At 49.2% G+C, this 21,404-nt stretch overlaps 2 protein-coding genes across 8 annotated transcripts in view; one reads left to right on the top strand and one right to left on the bottom strand.

Moving 5' to 3' along the window:
• Positions 1-43: 43 nt before the first annotated feature.
• On the top strand, positions 44-1,918 carry TREX1 (three prime repair exonuclease 1). Its single transcript, NM_174475.3, is given in 2 exon segments — positions 44-611; positions 903-1,918. A coding segment is annotated over 1 exon segment (948 nt). The 5' UTR covers positions 44-611; positions 903-923; the 3' UTR covers positions 1,872-1,918.
• A 235-nt stretch (positions 1,919-2,153) lies between these two features.
• SHISA5 (shisa family member 5) overlaps positions 2,154-21,404 on the bottom strand; it is a 33,546-nt gene continuing 14,295 nt past the window's right edge. For 2 of the 7 annotated variants that reach the window (XM_059879870.1, NM_001035486.2), the window contains exons 3-6: positions 8,915-8,965; positions 3,637-3,752; positions 3,313-3,489; positions 2,154-3,234 (exon numbers count right to left, since the gene is read on the bottom strand). In XM_059879870.1, the coding sequence (XP_059735853.1) occupies positions 3,155-3,234; positions 3,313-3,489; positions 3,637-3,752; positions 8,915-8,965 (424 nt within the window). In that variant the 3' untranslated portion in view covers positions 2,154-3,154. Of the gene's footprint in view, positions 3,235-3,312; positions 3,490-3,636; positions 3,826-5,198; positions 5,280-8,914; positions 8,966-9,555; positions 9,587-21,404 lie in introns of those variants that run through there. The other 5 variants (XM_024983033.1, XM_024983032.2, XM_024983034.2 and 2 more) reach the window with 5 other exon arrangements.

Genomic DNA, 21,404 nt, shown 5'->3' with positions numbered 1-21,404 from the left:
CTCCGTGTGGGCAGAGTGGGAGGGGCAGAGCAGGAGGGAGACCTGGGAAAGGCTGAGATCCTTGCTGGGCCCTGCCGGAGAGGAGAGCTCCAGCCCCACGGTGATGAATCTGCCCTGGGGAAGGAGCCCTGCCCCTGGTGGATTTGCCCTGAGTCATCCCTCTCTCCTGAGGCCACTGGAAGAAACCATTGTGTGCAGGGGTGGAGGCAGCCCTCAGCCCAGGCCTACAGGGAGGCCTGGGAAAGTGGGGCCACAGACTGCGTGCAAAATGGCCATAGCAAGGGGGCTCCCAGCAGGCCAAGTCATGAAGCCAGCCTCCCCCCACAGCCTGGTCCTCCCACCTTGAGCGTGTGAGGGCCCTGGTGCACCATGCTAGCCAGCGGGCCCACAGCCAGAGATCTGAGGCCTTTGGGGCGGCCCTGCGGGTGCCTGGAGAGGGACGGATGCTATCAGGAGGGACGGCCCAAGCCAGCTGACGAGGGGCGGGCCGTGCTCACAGCAGCCCTTGGGCGGGCTCAGGCTAAGTTTCACTTCCCGCCACTGCTGCTGCCGGCAGCAAGAACCAGGCAGAGAGTGTGCACCCTGAGTCATTGCTGCCTGCTGGCTCCTCGGTAAGTGAGAACCCCCAAGGGGATGAGGCAGGGTGGGAGGGCCATGGGTACCCCCACACACACTAAGAGGGCACCAGGGGAGGAGCTGAGCCTTCCCCTGGACCGCTGAGTGAGCGAGTCCCACTAAGGAAGCCACCCTACCTTCTCTGTCTTCCTGCCTGATAGTGGGTGCTGGAGCTCAGCAACAGGATCTAATGGGGCAGGGAAGGCCAGAGGTGCTCCCACCCCACCCACCTTACAGCCCGTCAGCGGACACTCACTCTCCCACCCCGACCCCCTGCTCCTCCCCAGGCTCAGCAGCAGACACCCACCATGGGCTCTCGGGCCCTGCCCCCGGGGCCTGTGCAGACCCTCATCTTCCTGGACTTGGAGGCCACCGGCCTGCCCTTCTCCCAGCCCAAGATCACCGAGCTGTGCCTGCTGGCCGTCCACAGATATGCCCTGGAGGGCCTTTCTGCGCCTCAGGGGCCTTCGCCAACGGCACCCGTGCCGCCCCGGGTGCTGGACAAGCTCTCCCTGTGCGTGGCTCCAGGGAAGGTGTGCAGCCCCGCGGCCAGCGAAATCACGGGCCTGAGCACCGCCGTGCTGGCTGCACATGGGCGTCGGGCCTTTGACGCTGACCTGGTCAACCTGATCCGTACCTTCCTACAGCGCCAGCCGCAGCCTTGGTGCCTCGTGGCCCACAATGGTGACCGCTACGACTTCCCCCTGCTCCGGGCCGAGCTGGCACTGCTGGGCCTGGCCAGTGCTCTGGACGACGCCTTCTGTGTGGACAGCATCACTGCCCTGAAGGCTCTGGAGCCGACTGGCAGCTCCTCGGAGCACGGCCCAAGGAAGAGCTACAGCCTGGGCAGCGTCTACACACGCCTGTACGGGCAGGCCCCGCCAGACTCGCACACCGCCGAGGGGGACGTGCTCGCCCTGCTGAGCGTCTGTCAGTGGAGGCCGCGGGCCCTGCTACGGTGGGTGGATGCTCACGCCAAGCCCTTCAGCACCGTCAAGCCAATGTACGTGATCACAACCTCTACTGGAACCAACCCAAGGCCATCTGCTGTCACAGCCACTGTGCCCCTGGCCAGAGCCAGTGACACCGGCCCCAACCTTCGTGGTGACAGGAGCCCCAAGCCAGCTCCTTCCCCAAAGATGTGCCCTGGAGCCCCACCCGGGGAAGGGCTGCTGGCCCCCCTGGGTCTGCTGGCCTTCCTGACTTTGGCGGTAGCCATGCTGTATGGGCTGTCCCTGGCCATGCCCGGGCAGTAGGCCAGGAAGGGAAGTCTGACTAATAAAAACCCCCCACAGCACTGAGCAATCACTTGCCTCTACCCTCCGTGGTGGCCTTACAGCCTCCTGCCCACGCTCACAGACCTGGGGCCAGGGGCACAGAAAACGAGTCTTTGTCCAGCACTCTCCCTACCTGGACGGGGTCAGACTTCTGAGTTTAAGAGAAGTAGGAGACCGTGAACTTCCAATACTGGATGGAAGTGATAGCTAGCCTCACCCCCAATCCCAGCAGCCAGGGCTACAATGAAAGGAGGCAACAGCTCGAAACATCTGCATTTATTACAAACAAGGGTGCAGACCCGAGACTCCAAACACATTATGAGGTCCTGACCTACGACAGTAAGACACGGACAGAGGGGTGGGGAACATCGAGGTATGTGTCTAGGTCACAGGAGCCCCCTCAGGGTCCCCTCCACCTTTGGTCCAGACGACACCTTGGCCCAGGTGTCCCTGCTGCCAGGACACACCTAGGCCTGGGGTCCAGCAGCCGGGTAGCCTGTGAGGCTGGTGATGGGGAAGCAGGGACTCAGAGTCCCTCTCCTCTCTGGGGAAGTCTCCCTCTAGGACCCAACGGTTTCAGCCTCACAGCAACCATTACACACATTTTGGAACAGAAAACAGGTAAAATATTAAGCTAACAGTAAAATTAAAACACTGCAGGGAGGACACCTGAGTGGACAAGTGGTCAGAGGCTGCCCTGTCCACCTGTGAAAGGGGCCAGGGCCAACCGGGGCAACCAGAACCGTGGGTAAGTGTGGGCCTCCAGGTGGTCCCAGGAAGGGTGCAAGAAGGGTCCAGGGAGGCTGGGGCTCCACCTGAGGCGTTCAGATACTCAGGAGGCCACCCACTCGCCCGCACCGTGGGTCTGGTGCTTCAGAGACAAAGCTGGGGACAAGCCCTGGCCTCATGCCATGGCTAGGCATGCCACAGAAACCGGAAGACAGTGCATCCTGCCCACACAAAAGCTGTGCTGTCCTAGTATGACAAGCACCCCTGCTCCAGCCCCAGGTCTCCCTGGGGTGGCTGGAAAAGAACCGTTCTTTGGGGTTCCAGGAAGCATAATCTCAAGTGAGGAGGGGAACACAACATGGTCCCGGCAACTCTGACATGGACTGCTTCCCACACCCCTCGTCGCCATCACCAGAAGCCTCATGTACAAACGGGACACACACACACCACGCCCGGGGAGAGAGGCCCACACCCGCACACCCATTCACACACGCAGGACAGATCAGCTGGTAGCCAGAGATGCCAGGGCGTGCTCAGGGGACTGCCTTCGGGGGCTCCATGTAGGCCGGATTATAAGGAGGCTGGCTGGCAGGGTAGGGCAGGGCTGCACCTCCTGGAAACAGAGGACACCAATTAGCTGGGGCCACGGCTGCAGGGGGTCACGCATGGCGGAGTCGGCAGGCATACTCACCAGCCATCGTCTCATGGTAGGCAGGGGGGCCCGTGGGCTGGGTCGGGTAGGGTGCTGTTGGCATCCCCGGCTGGGGGACCACGGAGTGGTAGCCCTGGTACGTTGGTCCAGGGTAGCTGGGCGGTTGCAAGTAAGGGGTGTGGGTCACCGTGGTGGCCATGGTGGTGGTCACAACCGCTGCAAAGAGAGCCCCAGTCAGGACCGCCGAGCTGGCCACCCTCCCTCCAGCTCAGGCCAGTCAGGGCCCCGATAAACCCACCGCCACCACCCGGGGTCTACACCTGTCCCCAAGGGGTCACCGTGGGGCAGAGGGGAGATGCTCACGTTGCGGGCGCCGGCACATCTTGTACAAACAGCAGCAGGAGCAGGTGCAGCAGACAATGACGGTGACCACAGCGATCACAAAGAGGGTCACCCCGATGGCGATCACTGTGCCGAACCTGACAGAAAGCCAGTCAGCGCTCCAGTGGCCGAGACTCCACACTCCCACTGCTGGCAGCATGGGTTCGATCCCTAGTCAGGGAACGAAGATCCCACATGCCGTGCACGGCCAAAAGAAAAGAACCTAAATAAAGCCAGTCAAGATCCAGGGCTTCTCGCCCCCACCCAGGACCAGCAGTCCACACCACACCCACTCCCAGACGGCACCTCTCTAGCTGGAGGAGACTGGGCAACACAGATAAAGCCACTTCTGGGGCGTGGAGCTTGAACCTGTTTCACCCTCAAGTATATGGGGTTGACCTTGGCTGCCCCCGGGATGCCCCTCAGGAGCTTGGGAGACAGCTCTTCAGGTGTCTTCCCCCATACACACATCTTGTCCACCTCCAACGAGCCAGCAGCACATGCACACCCCGTATCCACCACCAGCCAGGCCTTGGGTGGCTTGAATCCAAAACTCAGACGTGGGCGCGACAGACCAACTCATGGCCTCTGGGAGCTCACAGACCATTACAGGAGGCAAGGGTTGAAGGGAAAATGACTCAGGAAGCACAGGTAATGAATCACAGGGAGAAGTTTCCAGGAGTGGGGAGAGGCCAGTGTGGCCAGGACGGCGGGGAGTGGTACGGCTGCAGGCCCCCGGGGTGACGGTGAGCCTGCGGCGTGCCAAGCACCATGCCAGGTGTCACACACCCTCACTCCAACCCGAGGGGCAGGCAGGGGGGTCAACCAAGAGCCAAGCGAGAGGAGGCCTCCCTGCCCACTTGGGCTTAACCCCCAGCAAGGCCCAGGCCTGAGTGGAGAGTCTGCCACCTGAGAAGACTGGCCCTGGGCGGGAAGTCCACCAAAGCCGACTCTCAAGGGCAGCCGCAGCCCCCTGCTGTCCTCCCCTGTTCCCAGAGGCCAAGCAGTATTCCTTCCAGTAAAAGGGAACTGCACCAACCAGCTGTTCCATTAAAGCATGGAAGGGGCTTGGTGAGCTGTGAGCTATAGGCTCCCCTGCCCCTGAGGCCTGGGGGAAGGTCGAGGGGAAGGTCCCCACCCCCCACCCCACTTCCCCACCCTGGGTGGAGGGTCTTCCATCTCATAGGCCAGCTGACATCACAGCTTTGGGATGGACTAAGGACAGACCCTCCCACCCCAGACTCAAAATACCCAATCGCATTCATAAAACAGGAGCCACTGGCCACTGTGCGGCCCAGACCAAGGCCCCAAGACAGGAACAGTGGGAGTCAGGAGGTGCCGCCTGTGCGCGCACAGGCACACACACACACACACACACATACACACGTGCGCGCACACGCACACACACACACACACACACACGCAGGAGCACGATGAATGACACATGATTGCAGGGCCGCCACCACCAATCTCTAATCTCTCTCTCCCACTCTCTTCCTCTCTTTTGTCTCTCTCTCTGACACAGCACTGGCACAGAAGCTCACCCCATGTTAGTCTCTGCCTTCACTCAGGGGCCTCCTGCACCCCGGGGGCTTCCCCATTCCATCCCGAGGCCACTCAGTTTCAATCTCCTCCCCTTCCAGGAAAAGTAAAGCGAATCTCCTGGGCCCTCCCTAGCCCTGACGTCAGAAGCTGGAAGGACAGAGCCTCTTAAAGACACAGTGCGGTGGATGCCCCAGCTGTACTCCCAACTGGTGCCAGGATGGGGGAGGGAAGAGCTCCCGGAGTTGCCTCCCCACCCCATTGTCCATGGGGTCCCCAACCACACTCCTGCTCTGCCTGGCTCAGCCCACCAGCCCCGTTCCAGCCGTCCACTCAGTGGGTACCTTCAGCCATCTGAGCCCACCAGCAGATCCAGAGCCTGCTGGCTACTCCCCTCAGCTCCTCTTCTCCCACCAGTGCATGCTGGAGGTCTCAAATCTGAACCTACCTACCCAAGTCCCCTTGGCCAGCCTGTCACGTCTGATCTTGTCGCTCCTGCTCAAGAGACTAGTATGGCTCCTGGGATCATGCAGGAATTTGCTTTATAATTTCTTTGTAAACTCTGTGTAACGTGTGTGTATCTGTACTTCTCTCTTTCTCTGGACTTCCCTGGTGAATCAGATGGTAAAAAATCTGCCTGCAATGCAGGAGACCCGGGTTCGATCCCTGGGTCAGGAAGATCCCCTGGAGGAGGGTATGGCAACCCACTCCAGTATTCTTGCCTGGAGAATCCCATGGACAGAACAGCCTGGTGGGCTACAGTCCACAGGGTCACAAAGAGTCAGACACAACTGAGTGACTAAAATAACAACTAATAGTGTGATAAGAGAGGGGAAAAAATCTAGCATTTGTCTCATCAGAGAGTAACACAACAAAGCACATGTCAATCTCTAATTAAAAGTCTAAATAAAGGGCTTTCCTGGTGGCTCGGTGGTAAAGAATCTGCCTGCTGATGCAGGAGACACAGGTTGGATCCCTGATCTAGGAAGATCCCACATGCCATGGAGCAACTAAGCCCGTGCACCACAACTTCTGAGCCTGTGCTCTAGAGCCCGGGAGCCACTACTGAAGCCCCTTCGCCCCAAAGCCCGTGCTGCACCACAGGAGAAGTCACTGCAGTGAGAACCCCACGTCCCGCAACTAGAGAGTAGCCCGAGCATCAGCGAAGACCAGGCACAGCCAAAAATAAATAAATAAAATTAATCTTTTTTAAAAAGTCTAAATAAAATAAAACTCCCTGTGTGGCTGGGGGGACTCCCACCCTCCCTCCTGTATGATCCAGCCACATCACCCTCCTTTCAGCTTTTTTTTCCGGCTGTGCCATGTAGCATGTGGGATCTTAGTTTCCCGACAGGGACTGAACCTATGCCCCCTGCAGTGGACGCACAGTCTTCACCACTAGGCCGCCGGGAAGTCCTCCTGTTAGCTTCTGGAAGCACTGTGTGCTCCGTCTTCCCTCAGGGCCTTCATACAGGCAGTTCTTCCTACAAAACCACCCCGTTGGCTCTTCCCATTCCTATACAATTCATTCTTGGTCACTTTTCACATCTCAGATCAAAACATCACTGCCTCTAGGACACCGCCCCTGACCATGCAGAAAAGGTCAGACTCCTTGATAAACGCTCTTACAGAATCAACTGCCTGTCTACTTCAGTTTATCAACACACACTCCTTTGGATTGTGTGAGCACTGGATTACCGTGCATCTTGCCTCCAGCCTATGGATTCACGGAGGCACAGACTGCAACCAGCCCTGGATCATTACTGTGTCTCCAATTCCTGGCCGAGACAGTGGGTGCTCAGGAAGTACCTGACAAGTGAATCAAGTCACTCAGGGATCCCGTGGGCAGCATCGAGTAGGACAGCAAGGCCTGATGCCCTGAGGAACAGCAATATATGAGGGGTGACTGCAGGGTGGGGCAGGGATCCGTGGCCCCAACAAAGCCACCATATGAACAGAATCACACCTCCGAAGCCTGAGGCTACCCCCCAGAGGTCAAGTTCAGAAGGTGAGAGTTGGCCTAGGAAGGAAGGGACAGAAGGGCAGGGGAGGAAGAGCCCAGGCAAGGAGCTTGCAGCAGGGCTGAACGGGACGGTCCCTAGGAGGCCAAAGACCCCCATTGTCCCAGAAGTGAAAGGGCTGTCTCTGGAGCTGGAAACCAGCATTCCCACCACCACACTGGCCAGGCAGCACATGGCCGTGACCCAGTGGGTACAAGAACTGCGGGAAGGGTGCTGTGAGGGCCAAGAACTAACACAGGCTGGCCATGCCCATTCCTCAGCTACCAGACCTCCCTGCCTTCCTGGTGTATTGTCACGGCAAAGATGGCACAGAGGGTCAGCAGTGACCAGCCTGGGGCCCTCAGCCAGAGTTTCCACCGCTCGGGTGCTTCAAAACACGCCATTCCTGCTGGATGATCCTGTGAGTGAAAGGAGCTGGGAAGGGACAATGACATCAGGACCCAAAAGGACCGTGATGGGGAACCAAGAAAGCTCAGGGGTCAGGGGACCTCAAGGAGGGCAGGGAGGGTGCCCCCGAGCTGCCCCCAGGAACCCACATCTCCTCTGCTCCCTGGGGACCTTGTTCTGCGATGTGGAATCCACGTTTCTCACAAAGTACCCAGTGCTCATTCACCAACCAGGCCATCTTACTCTTTCCTGCCCTTCTCTGAACCCTCTCTCTCAGCACCTCCTACAGCCATTCTTCAAATGTCACCGATTCTCAACACACTCCATCCCACCCAAACCCAAGCCCTTCATGCGAACCCCATTCGTTCTCTGTCCTGGATCCCCGAGCAGGGTGGAGTGCAGGGCACGCCACCCCGGCCCCTCCCCCAGCCGCTCCCGGCTAGCAGGCAGCCTCCCTCTGGCCAGACCAGGAAACCATGGCTGCCTCCCACATGGCCCGCCACGCCCGCCCCACCCGTTCCTATCGTCCTCCAGGAAGTGGTGGTCTTCATCGGAAACGCCATTCAGACGCTGCCCCGACCCCTCCCTGGTGCCCCCCCAGGAAGAGGCCCACACTGGCTGGATGTCAGACCGTGATATGACATGGTGCACTATCCGCTATCGTAGCACCTTTACCACACCCGTACCCGCCATCACTATGCCCCCAGCACCACCACTGCCCCCTCACCACCACCACAGCCACCATTACGCCAACACCTCCCTGCCACTGTCCCCCATCGCCACATCACGACCTACTATCATACATCTGCCTGTCGCCCCACTACACGCCACCACAGTGCCCATTACCATCAACCTCTCCACCATCAACACGCACGCCTGCCCCAGTACCACACAGCCACCATCATTCATCACCACTCTATCCCACCACCACTGTGCCATCACCACCCACTCAGCCTTGTAGCCAACACCTCTTCCCTGCTGCCACCACCTGATCGCTATCACCTTTTGCCACTATCGCCCCCATCACGGTCACCCCCTTCCCATCACTTACACCTACAGCCCACACCGTCACCAAGGTCAATGTGAACCTCCACCCTCAGCGTTTCAGCTGTCAACCAGTCACCCCAATCCCCAGCACAATGATGAAGACGACTTCCCAACACAAGAATCAAAGCTCCTGGAGCTCAGACATGGCGACAGCTTCTCCGGGGCCATACCCCAAGGACTCTGTGCCACCCCAGTCCCCGCAGCCCTCTTGAGCCCCCCATCACCTCTGCCAGGAAGATGTACCGAAACTGCAGGTTACGTACCTGGCCACGGGGTCACTGTCGAAGCCGGAGTCGAAGTCGTCAGTGAGGATACTGCAAACAGGAAATCTCACAATTAACCACCTGCACCCCACCCAGCACACCAGTAACAAACACGACCTTAGCACACACACAGAACATGCACGAAAGCCAACCCACAATGGGCCAGAAAGGTGGGGCCCTGGTGGCCCCCAGAGGCCAGATATCACACATACCAGGGTTTCAGGCTACAAAGCCACACATCCTTCTAAAGCACACAAGGGACATTCTCTAGGAGAGACCACCCAGGCGGCTCAGACAGTAAAGAATCCACCCTGCAATCCAGGAGACCTGGATTCAATCCCTGGGTCAGGAATATCCCCTGGAGAAGGAAATGGCAACCCACTCCAGTATTCTTGCCTGGAGAACCCCCATGGACAGAGGAGCCTGGTGGGCTACAGTCCATGGGGTCGCAAAGAGTCAGACACGACTGAGTAACTAAACACTAACACATATGAGGCCACAAAACCAGCCTCAAGATCTGAAAAGGTAGCTATCGTACAAATTATCTTCTCCAACTACAATGGAATGAACTTATAAATCAGTAACAAAAGACCCACGTCATAAAGTTAAAAACAAAATGCTAAAAACAAAAACTGTCATACCTTGAGAAACCAACATATTACAACAGAAGAGCTGTAGCTTAAATAAGAAATCAGAGAGGATATTGAGAAATCTGTAAAACCAAATGAAAATAAAAACACCACTGGTCAAAACGGGTGAAACACAGCTAAAGAATTCTTAGAAGGAAATGTAGAGCTTCGATAGTGATATGGTAGGAAGCCAAAGACGACAGGAAAAACGTAATAGAACAGACTCCCAAAATAAGGAAGGAATTAATAAAGATAAGTGCAAAAGTCAAAGAGAATAGTAGCCACAGAAAATAACAGAGAAGATGAACAGAACCAAAGCTGGTGGACCTCTGGCCAGACTAATGAAGAAAAGGAGAAAAGATGCAAGAAGACAAAAATACAGAATGAAAAGAGGTAAGATGAAGAAGCTCTATACAGTCAACAAAAACAAGACCAGGAGCTGACTGTGGCTCAGACCATGAACTCCTTATTACCAAATTCAGACTTAAATGGAAGAAAGTAGGGAAAACCACTAGACCATTCAGGTATGACCTAAATCAAATCCCTTATGATTATACAGTGGAAGTGAGAAATAGATTTAAGGGCCTAGATCTGATAGATAGAGTGCCTGATGAACTATGGAATGAGGTTCGTGACATTGTACAGGAAACGGGGATCAAGACCATCCCCATGGAAAAGAAATGCAAAAAAGCAAAATGGCTGTCTGGGGAGGCCTTACAAGTAGCTGTGAAAAGAAAAGAAGTGAACAGGAAAGGAGAAAAGGAAAGATATAAGCATCTGAATGCAGAGTTCCAAAGAATAGCAAGAAGAGATAAGAAAGGCTTCCTCAGTGATCAATGCAAAGAAATAGAGGAAAACAACAGAATGGGAAAGACTAGAGATCTCTTCAAGAAAATTAGAGATACCAAGGAACATTTCATGCAAAGATGGGCTCGATAAAGGACAGAAATGGTATGGACCTAACAGAAGCAGAAGATATTAAGAAGAGATGGCAAGAATACACAGAAGAACTGTACAAAAAAGATCTTCACGACCCAGATAATCACGATGGTGTGATCACTGACCTAGAGCCAGACATCCTGGAATGTGAAGTCAAGTGGGCCTTAGAAAGCATCACTATGAACAAAGCTAGTGGAGGTGATGGAATTCCAGTTGAGCTATTTCAAATCCTGAAAGATGATGCTGCAAAAGTGCTGCACTCAATATGCCAGCAAATTTGGAAAACTCAGCAGTGGCCACAGGACTGGAAAAGGTCAGTTTTCATTCCAATCCCAAAGAAAGGCAATGCCAAAGAATGCTCAAACTACCGCACAATTGCACTCATCTCACACGCTAGTAAAGTAATGCTCAAAATTCTCCAAGCCAGGCTTCAGCAATACATGAACCGTGAACTTCCTGATGTTCAAGCTGGTTTTAGAAAAGGCAGAGGAACCAGAGACCAAATTGCCAACATCGGCTGGATCATGGAAAAAGCAAGAGAGTTCCAGAAAAACATCTATTTCTGCTTTATTGACTGTGCCAAAGCCTTTGACTGTGTGGATCACAATAGACTGTGGAAAATTCTTCAAGAGATGGGAATACCAGACCACCTGACCTGCCTCTTGAGAAATTTGTATGCAGGTCAGGAAGCAACAGCTAGAACAGGACATGGAACAACAGACTGGTTCCAAATAGGAAAAGGAGTACGTCAAGGCTGTATATTGTCACCCTGCTTATTTAACTTATATGCAGAGTACATCAAGAGAAACGCTGGGCTGGAAGAAACACAAGCTGGAATCAAGATTGCTGGGAGAAATATCAGTAACCTCAGATATGCAGATGACACCACCCTTATGGCAGAAAGTGAAGAGGAACTAAAACGCCTCTTGAAGAAAGTGAAAGTGGAGAGTGAAAAAGTTGGCTTAAAGCTCAACATTCAGAAAACGAAGATCATGGCATCTGGTCCCATCGCTTCATGGGAAGTAGATGGGGAAACAGTGGAAATAGTGTCAGACTTTATTTTTTGGGGCTCCAAAATCACTGCAGATGGTGACTACAGCCATGAAATTAAAAGATGCTTACTCCTTGGAAGGAAAGTTATGACCAACCTAGAGAGCATATTCAAAAGCAGAGACATTACTTTGCCAACTAAGGTCCGTCTAGTGAAGGCTATGGTTTTTCCTGTGGTCATGTATGGATGTGAGTTGGACTGTGAAGAAAGCTGTCGAAGAATTGATGCTTTTGAACTGTGGTGTTGGAGAAGACTCTTGAGAGTCCCTTGGACTGCAAGGAGATCCAACCAGTCCATTCTGAAGGAGATCAGCCCTGGGATTTCTTTGGAAGGAATGATGCTAAAGCTGAAACTCCAGTACTTTGGCCACCTCATGCGAAGAGTTGACTCATTGGAAAAGACTCTGATGCTGGGAGGGATTGAGGGCAGGAGGAGAAGTGGACGACAGAGGATGAGATGGCTGGATGGCATCACTGACTCGATGGATGTGAGTCTGAGTGAACTCCGGGAGTTGGTGTTGGACAGGGAGGCCTGGCGTGCTGCGATTCATGGTGTTGCAAAGAGCTGGACACGACTGAGTGACTGAACTGAACTGAAATAGCTATAAGTACCACAGAGCTTTTAAAAAACGTAGTAACTGGAAGTTCCCTGGCGGTCCAGTGGCTAGGACCTGGCATTTCCACTGCTGTGACCCAAGGTTCAATCCTTCGTAGAGGAACTAAGATCCTGCAAGCTGTGTAACGCAGCATCCCACCCCCCAAAAAAATAATAGTAACTTTGAACTGAACAAACCACCTGCAAAAAAATCATTTGGGAAACAAGTGAAAGCAACTGAAGACTAGTATTAAAAGCTATTAAATAAACTGTGGTAATTGTGCCAAGTGTATTCCAGATATACGACCATATTTCTTTTTAAAGGACTCACTTGGGACTTCCCTGGTGGTTCAGTGGTTAAGAATCTGCCTGGCAATGCACAGGACATGGGTTTGATCCTGGGCGGGGAACTAGGATCCCATATGCCGTGGTGAGCAACTAAGCCTGAGTACACACGGCAACTACAGAGCCCACACACCCGACAAAAGATCATGCATGATGGAACTAAACCCAAATAAATAATTATTTAAAAAATAATCATAATAAAGGACTCACTTGTACTGATAAAAAAACTAACATTTAAGGAGACATTTTCATGTCTGGGATTGATTTTAAAAGACCCAGGAAACAAAAGTAGTGGAAGGTAGGTGGAACATTAGCAGCAGAGTATTGCTAACCAGGGGGGCAAGCAATGGGTATATGGGGTTATTAATCTCTTTGCTTTTGTATGTATTTGAAAATTCTCAAAAAAAAAAAAAATTTGAGAAACAAACAGAAAAATTCAAGAGAATTAGGCATAACTATATCCTCAATTTGAAGGACAAGTAAAGCAAAGGAAAAAATATTTTCAAAAAAATCAGTGTGCAGGCTTTGGCCAGCAATAACAGAGTAAAGCACACCAAGCTGAGATAAGGCGGGCAGGGGCGGAGTGGGAAGAAACTTCCATGGAGGTGGGCCTGGCATTTAAAGCCTCCTTTCTCCTAGGGGCACCAGCCTATTTCAGAAGGGCAATACTCTAGGCAAGAAGACTAGTGCGGGTTGCCATTTCCTACTCTTGGGGATCTTCCTGGGATTGCACTCTCATCTCCTGCAGGGGCAGGTAGATTCTCCTTTTTCTTTTTTGTTTTTAAAACAAAACTATTTTATTGAGGTCTAGCCTACTTACAGTTTAAATTCGTTTAATTATTAATTCAAATTTTATTTTAAATGCCTTTAAGATAATTTTATATTTTAGATAATAAATCAAGACTTTTCTCTGTTCCATATAAATTCTGTATCTAGCCGAAAGTTTCACATGTTTACTCATTCTATTCTGCCTTTCTTTTGTTTTTTTTTTTCAGTTTGTTTAATTGGAGGCTAATCACTTTATAATATTGTGGTGGTTTTTGCCATATATTGACATGAATCAGTGGCAGGAAGATCCTTAACCACCGAAGTCCTGAACAGCAAGGAGAAACTCAGCAAGGAGCTCAGCTTCTACTCGCCTCAGTCTCTGCAATCAGGCCAAGATGACCTTAGAGTGCTCGTGTCCCTGGCAAAAGCAGTTATCAGTCCTTCCTGGAGGAAGTCCTGAGCTCCAAATGGCTATAATTCATTCTGCAAATACAATGTCTGGCACACAACTGATGATTTCCAGGAACACGAGAACATTAGACAACAAGAAACAACGGAAACGACCGCCAGTAGAAATATCCACAGGTGTCCACACACTGCCGTTCTCAGACTCTGACCTGTGTTCAAGGAGATCAAAGGAAAAAAGATGCAGCAGTTTAGGAGAATGGCAAACAAAAATGAAACAAATAAAAATTCTAGAACTAAAAAATCATGCAAAAATCAGTAAGTTATTAGACATATAATATAATCAATATAATCAATCAACTAGAAGACAAACCCAAACAAATATATACACACTAAAGCCTAGAGACACAAAAGGATGGTAAATGTACATACAGAAGACAGTAGGTGAAATATGGAAAACAGCTGTAGAAAAGGTCTTCAGTTCAGTTCAGTTCAGTCGCTCAGTCGTGTCCGACTCTTTGCAACCCCCTGAATCGCACGCAGCACACCAGGCCTCCCTGTCCATCACCGACTCCGGGAGTTCACTGAGACTCACGTCCATCGAGTCAGTGATGCCATCCAGCCACCTCATCCTCTGTCGTCCCCTTCTCCTCTTGCCCCCAGTCCCTCCCAGCATCAGAGTCTTTTCCAATGAGTCAACTCTTCGCATGAGGTGGCCAAAGTACTGGAGTTTCAGCTTCAGCATCATTCCTTCCAAAGAACACCCAGGGCTGATCGCCTTTAGGATGGACTGGTTGGATCTCCTTGCAGTCCAAGGGACTCTCAAAGAAAAGGTCTTACATGTGTGTAATTAAAGTCCCAGAGGAAGAAATGTGAGAATGGAGTAAAAGCAATCTTTAAAAAAAGGCATGCTATTAAAATTATTTTTTTCCTAGCAAAAATGATAAAACAAACAAAAAAAATAATGGCTGCAAAATTTCCAAAACTGGCAGGAAACAAACAAAAAAACCAAGCCAGATTTCAGAAATATCTTAAGCCCCAAGCAGCAAAAATTCAAAGAAAAACACACCTAGGTACATTACAGTAAAACGTAAAAACCAAACATGAAGAGAAAAAACTTGAAAATTAGAGAAAAGACATGCTACTGGCAAAGGAGCAATAATAAAACCATCATCTGATTTCTCAACAGAAACAACAGACGTTAGAAGACAATGGAATGAAAGCTTCAAGATGCTGAACTTTGCTGAAACTTTATACCTTCCAACCTATTAATCCATACCAGGAAAAAATCCTTTAAGAAGGAATGTAAAACAAAGACATTTTCAAACAAACAAAAGCCAAGAAAATTTGACACCAGTCTACCTGTATGAAAGGTAGAAGGAACAGGTCTCAGATGAAACTTAAACACGAAGGAAGAGAAAATAAATATACTGATAAAGGCAAAAAAGACAACTAAAATACTGTCTTTGGGAAATGCAAATCAAAACCACAATGACATATCGCCTCACACCAATCCAGACAGCTATCATCAAAAGAACACAAATAAAAAACGTTGGCAAGGATACGGAGAAAAGGGAACTCTTTGGCCCTATTGCTGGGAATGGGTGTAGCCACTGTGGTAAACAGTATGGAGGTTTCTCACAAAATTAAAAATAGGGAATTCCCTGGCAGTCTAGAGGCTACGACTCTGGGCTCTAACTGCCAAGGGCTGGGCTTCGACCCCCAGTTGGGGAACTAAGATCTTGCATGCTACTCGGCATAGTCAAAACAAAAGAACAAAAACCCTGAAAAGAGAACTAACATATGACCCAGCAGTTTCACTCCTTGGTATACATCAGAAAAAAAACCACTAATTTAAAAAGATGCATGCAAAAAAAAATTAAAATAAAATAAAAAGATGCATGCACCCCAATGTTCACAGCAGCATTATTTACAATTGCTAAGGTACAGAAGCAACCAGTGTCCATCCACAGATGAATGGATGAAGATGTGGTATGTGCATACATGTGTGTGTGCACACATACATGTACACAATGGAATACTATTCAGCCATAAAAGAATGCAATTTTGCCATTTACAGTACCATGGATGGACTTGACAGCATTATGCTAAGTGAGATAAGTCAAAGAAAGTCAATACTGTAGGATATCACTTATATGCGGAATCTAAAAATACGACAAACTAGTGAATACAGCTAGTAACTGGCAACCCACTCCAGTATTCTTGCCTGCAGAATCCCAGGGACAGAGGAGCCTAGTAGGCTGCCGTCTATGGGGTCGCACAGAGTCGGATATGACTGAAGCAACTTAGCAGCAGCAGCAGCAGAGAATACAGCACAAGAGAAGCAGACTCACATATACAAAGAACAAAGTAGTAGTTACCAGTGGGGAGATGGGAGAGGGGCACCACAGGGGTGGCAGTGTGGGAGTACAAACTATTGGATGTAAGATAGGCTCAAGGTTGTATTGTACAACATGGGGAATATAGCCAATATTTTGTAATAACTATAATGGAAAGTAACCTTTAAAAATTGTATAAAATTTTTTTAGATAACCATGAAAAAAATTCTACATTTCTCTAAAGAAGACATACAGATAGCCAAAAAGCACATGAAAAGATGTTCAACATCATCGGGAAATGCAAATCAAAACTACAAAGTCTCGCCTCACACCAGTCAGAATGGGCATCATTGAAAGGTCTAGCAACTTCCTGGTGTTCCAGGAGTTGAGTGCAGGCTTCCACGGGAGAGGGCACGGGTTCTGTCCCTGGGTAGGGAAGTTCCACGTGCCGCGTAGTACGGCCAAAAACAACATGGGAATTAATAATGGGGGGGACTTTCTTGACGGTCTAGGGGTGAGGGCTCTGCACTTCCACTGCAGGGGCACAGGTTCAATCTGGTCAGGAAAGTAAGATCTCACACACCTCATGGCCAAAAAAACAGTCTACCAACAATAAATGTTGGAGAGGGTATGGCGAAAAGGGAACCCTCCTACACTGTTGACGGGAATGTAAATTGGGACAATCACTATGGAGAACAGTATGGAGGTTCCTTAAAAAAATAAAAACAGAACTACTCTAAGATCCAGCAATCCCACTCCTGGGTATATATCTGGAAGAAACCATAATTCGAAAAAATACATGGACCCCAATGCTCACTGCAGGACTATTTATAATATCAAGACATGGCAACAACCTGAACCAACTTATATACAAAACAGACTCGCAGATTTCAAAAACAAACTTATGGTTACCAAAGGGGAAATCAGGGTGGGAAGAACAAATCGGGAGCTTGAAATGAACATATACACATTACTACATATCAAATAGATAACCAACAAGGACCTACTGTTCAGCACACACAACTCTACTCAATATTCTGTAATACCCCATATGGGTAAACAATCTGGAAAAGAAGGTACATATGGATATGTATAACTGAATCACTTTGCTGAATATCTGCAACTAACACAACATTGTAAATCAACTATAATCTAAATAAATTTTAAAAAGAAAGAAAGGGAATAAAATACTGTCTTTGGGGTTTATAGTATTACAAGAGATAAAGGGAGTATCAGACATAATAAAATGAGCAATTCATCAGAAAGTAGAAACAATCCTAGATACGTATGCACCTAATAACAAAGTATTAGACCTCATGAAGCGAATACTGATAGAACTAAAAGAATAAACATATCTATAATCTCTTGGTAATCAACAACACAAGAATAACAAAACCCAATAAGGATAAAAAAGATCTAAACACTATTATCAACAACTTGACCTAACTGACACTTATAAAGAGTACACTTAACAACTGCAGGGAGAAGGCAATGGCACCCTACTCCAGTACTCTTGCCTGGAAAATCCTATGGATGGAGGAGCCTGGTAGGCTGCAGTCCATGGGATCGCTAAGAGTCGGACACGACTAAGCAACTTCACTTTCACTTTTCACTTGCATGCATTGGAGAAGGAAATGGCAACCCACTCCAGTGTTCTTGCCTGGAGAATCCCAGGGACGGGGGAGCCTGGTGGGCTGCCGTCTATGGGGTCGCACAGAGTCGGACATGACTGAAGTGACTTAGCAGTAGCAGTAACAACTGCAGAATATATCTGAAACACTCACCAAGGTACAGGATATTCTAAGCCATAAAATGAGTCTCAATAAATTTCAAAAGACTGAAATCTTTTTAAAAAGTTTTCTTTTTTTTTTTTTTTGAAAGGTAGTACCAGTACCATTTTATTTAGTGTTGTAGGAAGTTTTTAGGTTACTTCTCAAAAACAAAAGCAAAGAAATTAAAAATTCCCAAAATAACAAGGCAGGAGATAAGAATTCTACAATCCAGAAATGCTGGGTGAGCTTTCAATCAGAGGGAGGAAGAGGTCACGTCAGTAGCTGACACAATAGATACTGAGAAAACCACAGGGTTGAGATTGGTGTAGAAATTAGAGGGTAAGCTCTCTGCCCTCCCCCCAACGGCAACAGATCCTTCAGCCTTGAGGGACCATTCACCAGTGAATGGGTCTAAAAGAGAAAGGGCATGAGGAGTGAAGATCACGCCTAATTTTACAAGTTGCCTCTGGCCTTCAGTCTGGCAGGTGGCTAAGAGTTGTGGACCCTCCCCACTCCGTGCCCTTCTGAGCCCCCACTGTCAGCTGAGCTGGAAACCACACACGTGTGCCAGTCACTGCCCACACACCCTCCACTCTGGGTCAATGGCTGTTCGTGTGGCGAAGGGCAGACTTTCTTGCTCTTCCATCCCGCTACCTGGGGAGGCTGACCCACAGGAGATAAAAGGGGTGGGCAGGACATCTGTCAAAGCCCAACAACAGAGATGATATAAAACAACTGGGCAAAGGATTGACTTTTTTTTCCCAGATGCTGACCTCCAGTGGAAGTTCATCACAAGCTGTTTGGTATTTCACTGGATGCTTCCCTGAAGTACTGACTGGTCTTCTGGGGGTGGGGGGTGGGCAGCCAGGCAGGGCCAAGAAAAGAGCTGCTCCTGCTTCTGCAGGGCATAGCCTCCTCCAAGGACCCATCAGTTCAGTGTGCATTCTCAGCAGCCAGAGGCTAAACCAGACTCTGCTGGTGCACACAGCTGGGTGTAAGCCCTGAGACCCATACCGGCTGCAGGAACTCCAGCCCTCCAGTCCACCTGCCCCTGTGAACAGCCCAGCGCTGACTCCAGCTTTCCCAACTGAGCTCTCCCTCACAGTAGAGTCCTCAAGGACAGGTGTTAACCGGCATCCTTGAGAGGCGCAGGAATGCTACCCATGGAATTCTGTTCCAGCAGCTGGTAGAAACCAGGCACTCTTGAAGTTGATTGTCCTTCATTCTCCAGAGTTCTCGAGTGGCATCTCAGAGCAGAGGAATTCGCTCTCTTAAACACAGACCGGGACCCATCCCCGAGGTCCTAGCAGCAGATCTCCCACAACGAAAAGCTTTCGGGAAGAACTCGGGTCTCCACGTGAGTTCTTCTCGGGAGAAACCACTCAGCACCCCTGCCACCCAGTACACGGGGGTACACAGTCCAAGTACACTGACATCAAGTACAAAACATTGCATATCAAATATATACACGTATACCTCCAGAGTTCAAGCAAACATCCAGTTCTCTTTATAGGGATGTAAATAAATCTCGTAGCGCTACAAAAATACAAGTCGTCTGAGAGGTTTACAGTGGTCCCCAGTATGAAGGAGGGTATTAAATAAAACAGCTATCGATAATTAAAAGTGAATTAGTTCAATCAAGTTACAGTATCATCCTTCAGATTAAAGTGCTCTCGTATTAACTAATGTGGCAGCAGACGTGATCCTGAGAAGGAATCCCACTGCCAGTCATCTTGCCTCTTAACTTCAACACAAGAATGAACACAGAGAGATCTGTGTTTATAACTGCTCTCTCCTCAAGCCCTACCCACGCCCTTGGCCTATGACATTCTCTCCCGAGGAGAGATGTTGGGATTTGATGAGATTCTGTCTCAACTGGAACAACAACAAAAAATGAGTAATATAGAAAACATTCTCATATTGGGTTACTAACAATGAAATTACCTGAAGAGTCTGAGTTGTTTAGTTGCTAAGTCATGTCCGACTCTTTGTGACCCGGTGGACTGTAGCTCATCAGGCTCCTCTGTCCATGGGATTCTCTAGGCAAGAACACTGGAGTGGGCTGCCATTTCCTTCTCCAAAAAAGTTTTCATTTATATGGCCACGTGAGGTCCTGGTTGTAGCACACAGGCTTAGTCACCCCGCAACGTGGGGGATCTTAGTTCCCCAAGCAGGGATCAAGGCCGCAACCCCTGTATTGGAAGGCGGATTCTTAACCACTGGACCACCAGGGAAGTTCCAAAAACCCAAAATCTTAAAAGAAAACAACACAATGAGATATTACTACCCAGCCACCAAAACTACAGAAATTGAACCTTTCTAGGAATCAGCAATAATCTGTATCTTATTGCCTGGTGCCCCGGTGGCTCAGTGGTAAAGAATCCGCCTGCCAACTCAGGAGACGCAGTTTCGATCCCTGGGTTGGAAAGATCTCCCGGAGAAGGAAATGGAAACCTATTCCAGTATTCTTGCCTGGAGAATCCCACGGACAGAGGACTGACGGGCTACTGTCCGTGGGGTTGCAAAGAGACAGACATGACTTGGCAACTAAACAGTATCTTAACTAAAGTGTTAAATATGAGAAGTATACATTTATTAAAACTTGATTCAAATGAAGCATTTATGTACTTATACCTCAATTTTTAAAGAAACATTTACAATACCAAGTTTGGAGAGGGTGTGGGGCAAATCTGACGCTCTCATCTGGCTGGTGGGAGTGTAAATGGTAACAAGTGCTGGATGTTTCTGTCAAAACTGGACACATGCCCCCAGTGCCTCAGGATTTCCACTCCTAGATATTTTCCCACAAGAAAGATATTCCTTCTAAAAGGCACCAGAGATTTATAAAAGAAGGTTCTTAGCATCACTATCAAAACAGCAGAAACCAGGAACTCCCAGCGGTTAGGACTCCATGCTTTCACTGCCAAGGACTTGGGTTCAATCCCTGGTTGGAAACTATGATTCCACAAGCCACACTGAGCTGCCAAACAGGAAAATAAAAAATGAATAAATGAAAGAAAACCTACATACATGGACAGATATGCTATGCTGATGGACTGGAAAACTCAAGTAAAAAGTCAATTCTACAAAAACAGTATAAATCAATGCAATCTAAGCTGGTTTTCTTGAGAAGCTGATTCTAAAATTTATATGGAAATACAAAAGACTAAAAATAACTAATATTGAAGAATATCAAAGTATAATATAAAGACACAGTAATTATAAGTCTGCTTTAGCCCAAGGATAGTCAACATAATGTAACAGAGAGCCTAGAGACATCTACACATGTGGATACTCAATCTGTAGCAAACCTGTCATTGTAGAGTGAGAGAACTATCATTTTCTGAGACACTATAGTATAAATGTTGCTTGGACAATCAGAGAAAGTATCTTTAAAAAATTCACCGAAAAATTCTTCACTGAAAATTTCGTGATGTGTCAGTTTTGGAAATTTCACAGTAATAACTTTGTGTTTATAATATACACAGGCTGGAACAAAAACAAAGCAAAATGTGAATGGTAACAACAGTCCTAAGTCACATAATAAACCCTTGGTCAATTTTAAGCTCCAACAACTTCACATAGTGATTGTATCATTTTCTAAAAACGTACTGATACATCTCTAGTCAATAACATATTAACAAATGA

This window comes from Bos taurus, chromosome 22 (assembly GCF_002263795.3).
Source record: "Bos taurus isolate L1 Dominette 01449 registration number 42190680 breed Hereford chromosome 22, ARS-UCD2.0, whole genome shotgun sequence".
NCBI classification, from domain to species: domain Eukaryota; kingdom Metazoa; phylum Chordata; class Mammalia; order Artiodactyla; family Bovidae; genus Bos; species Bos taurus.
Note: the sequence above shows the minus strand (reverse complement) of the source record. Positions and strands in the feature narration are given on the sequence as shown.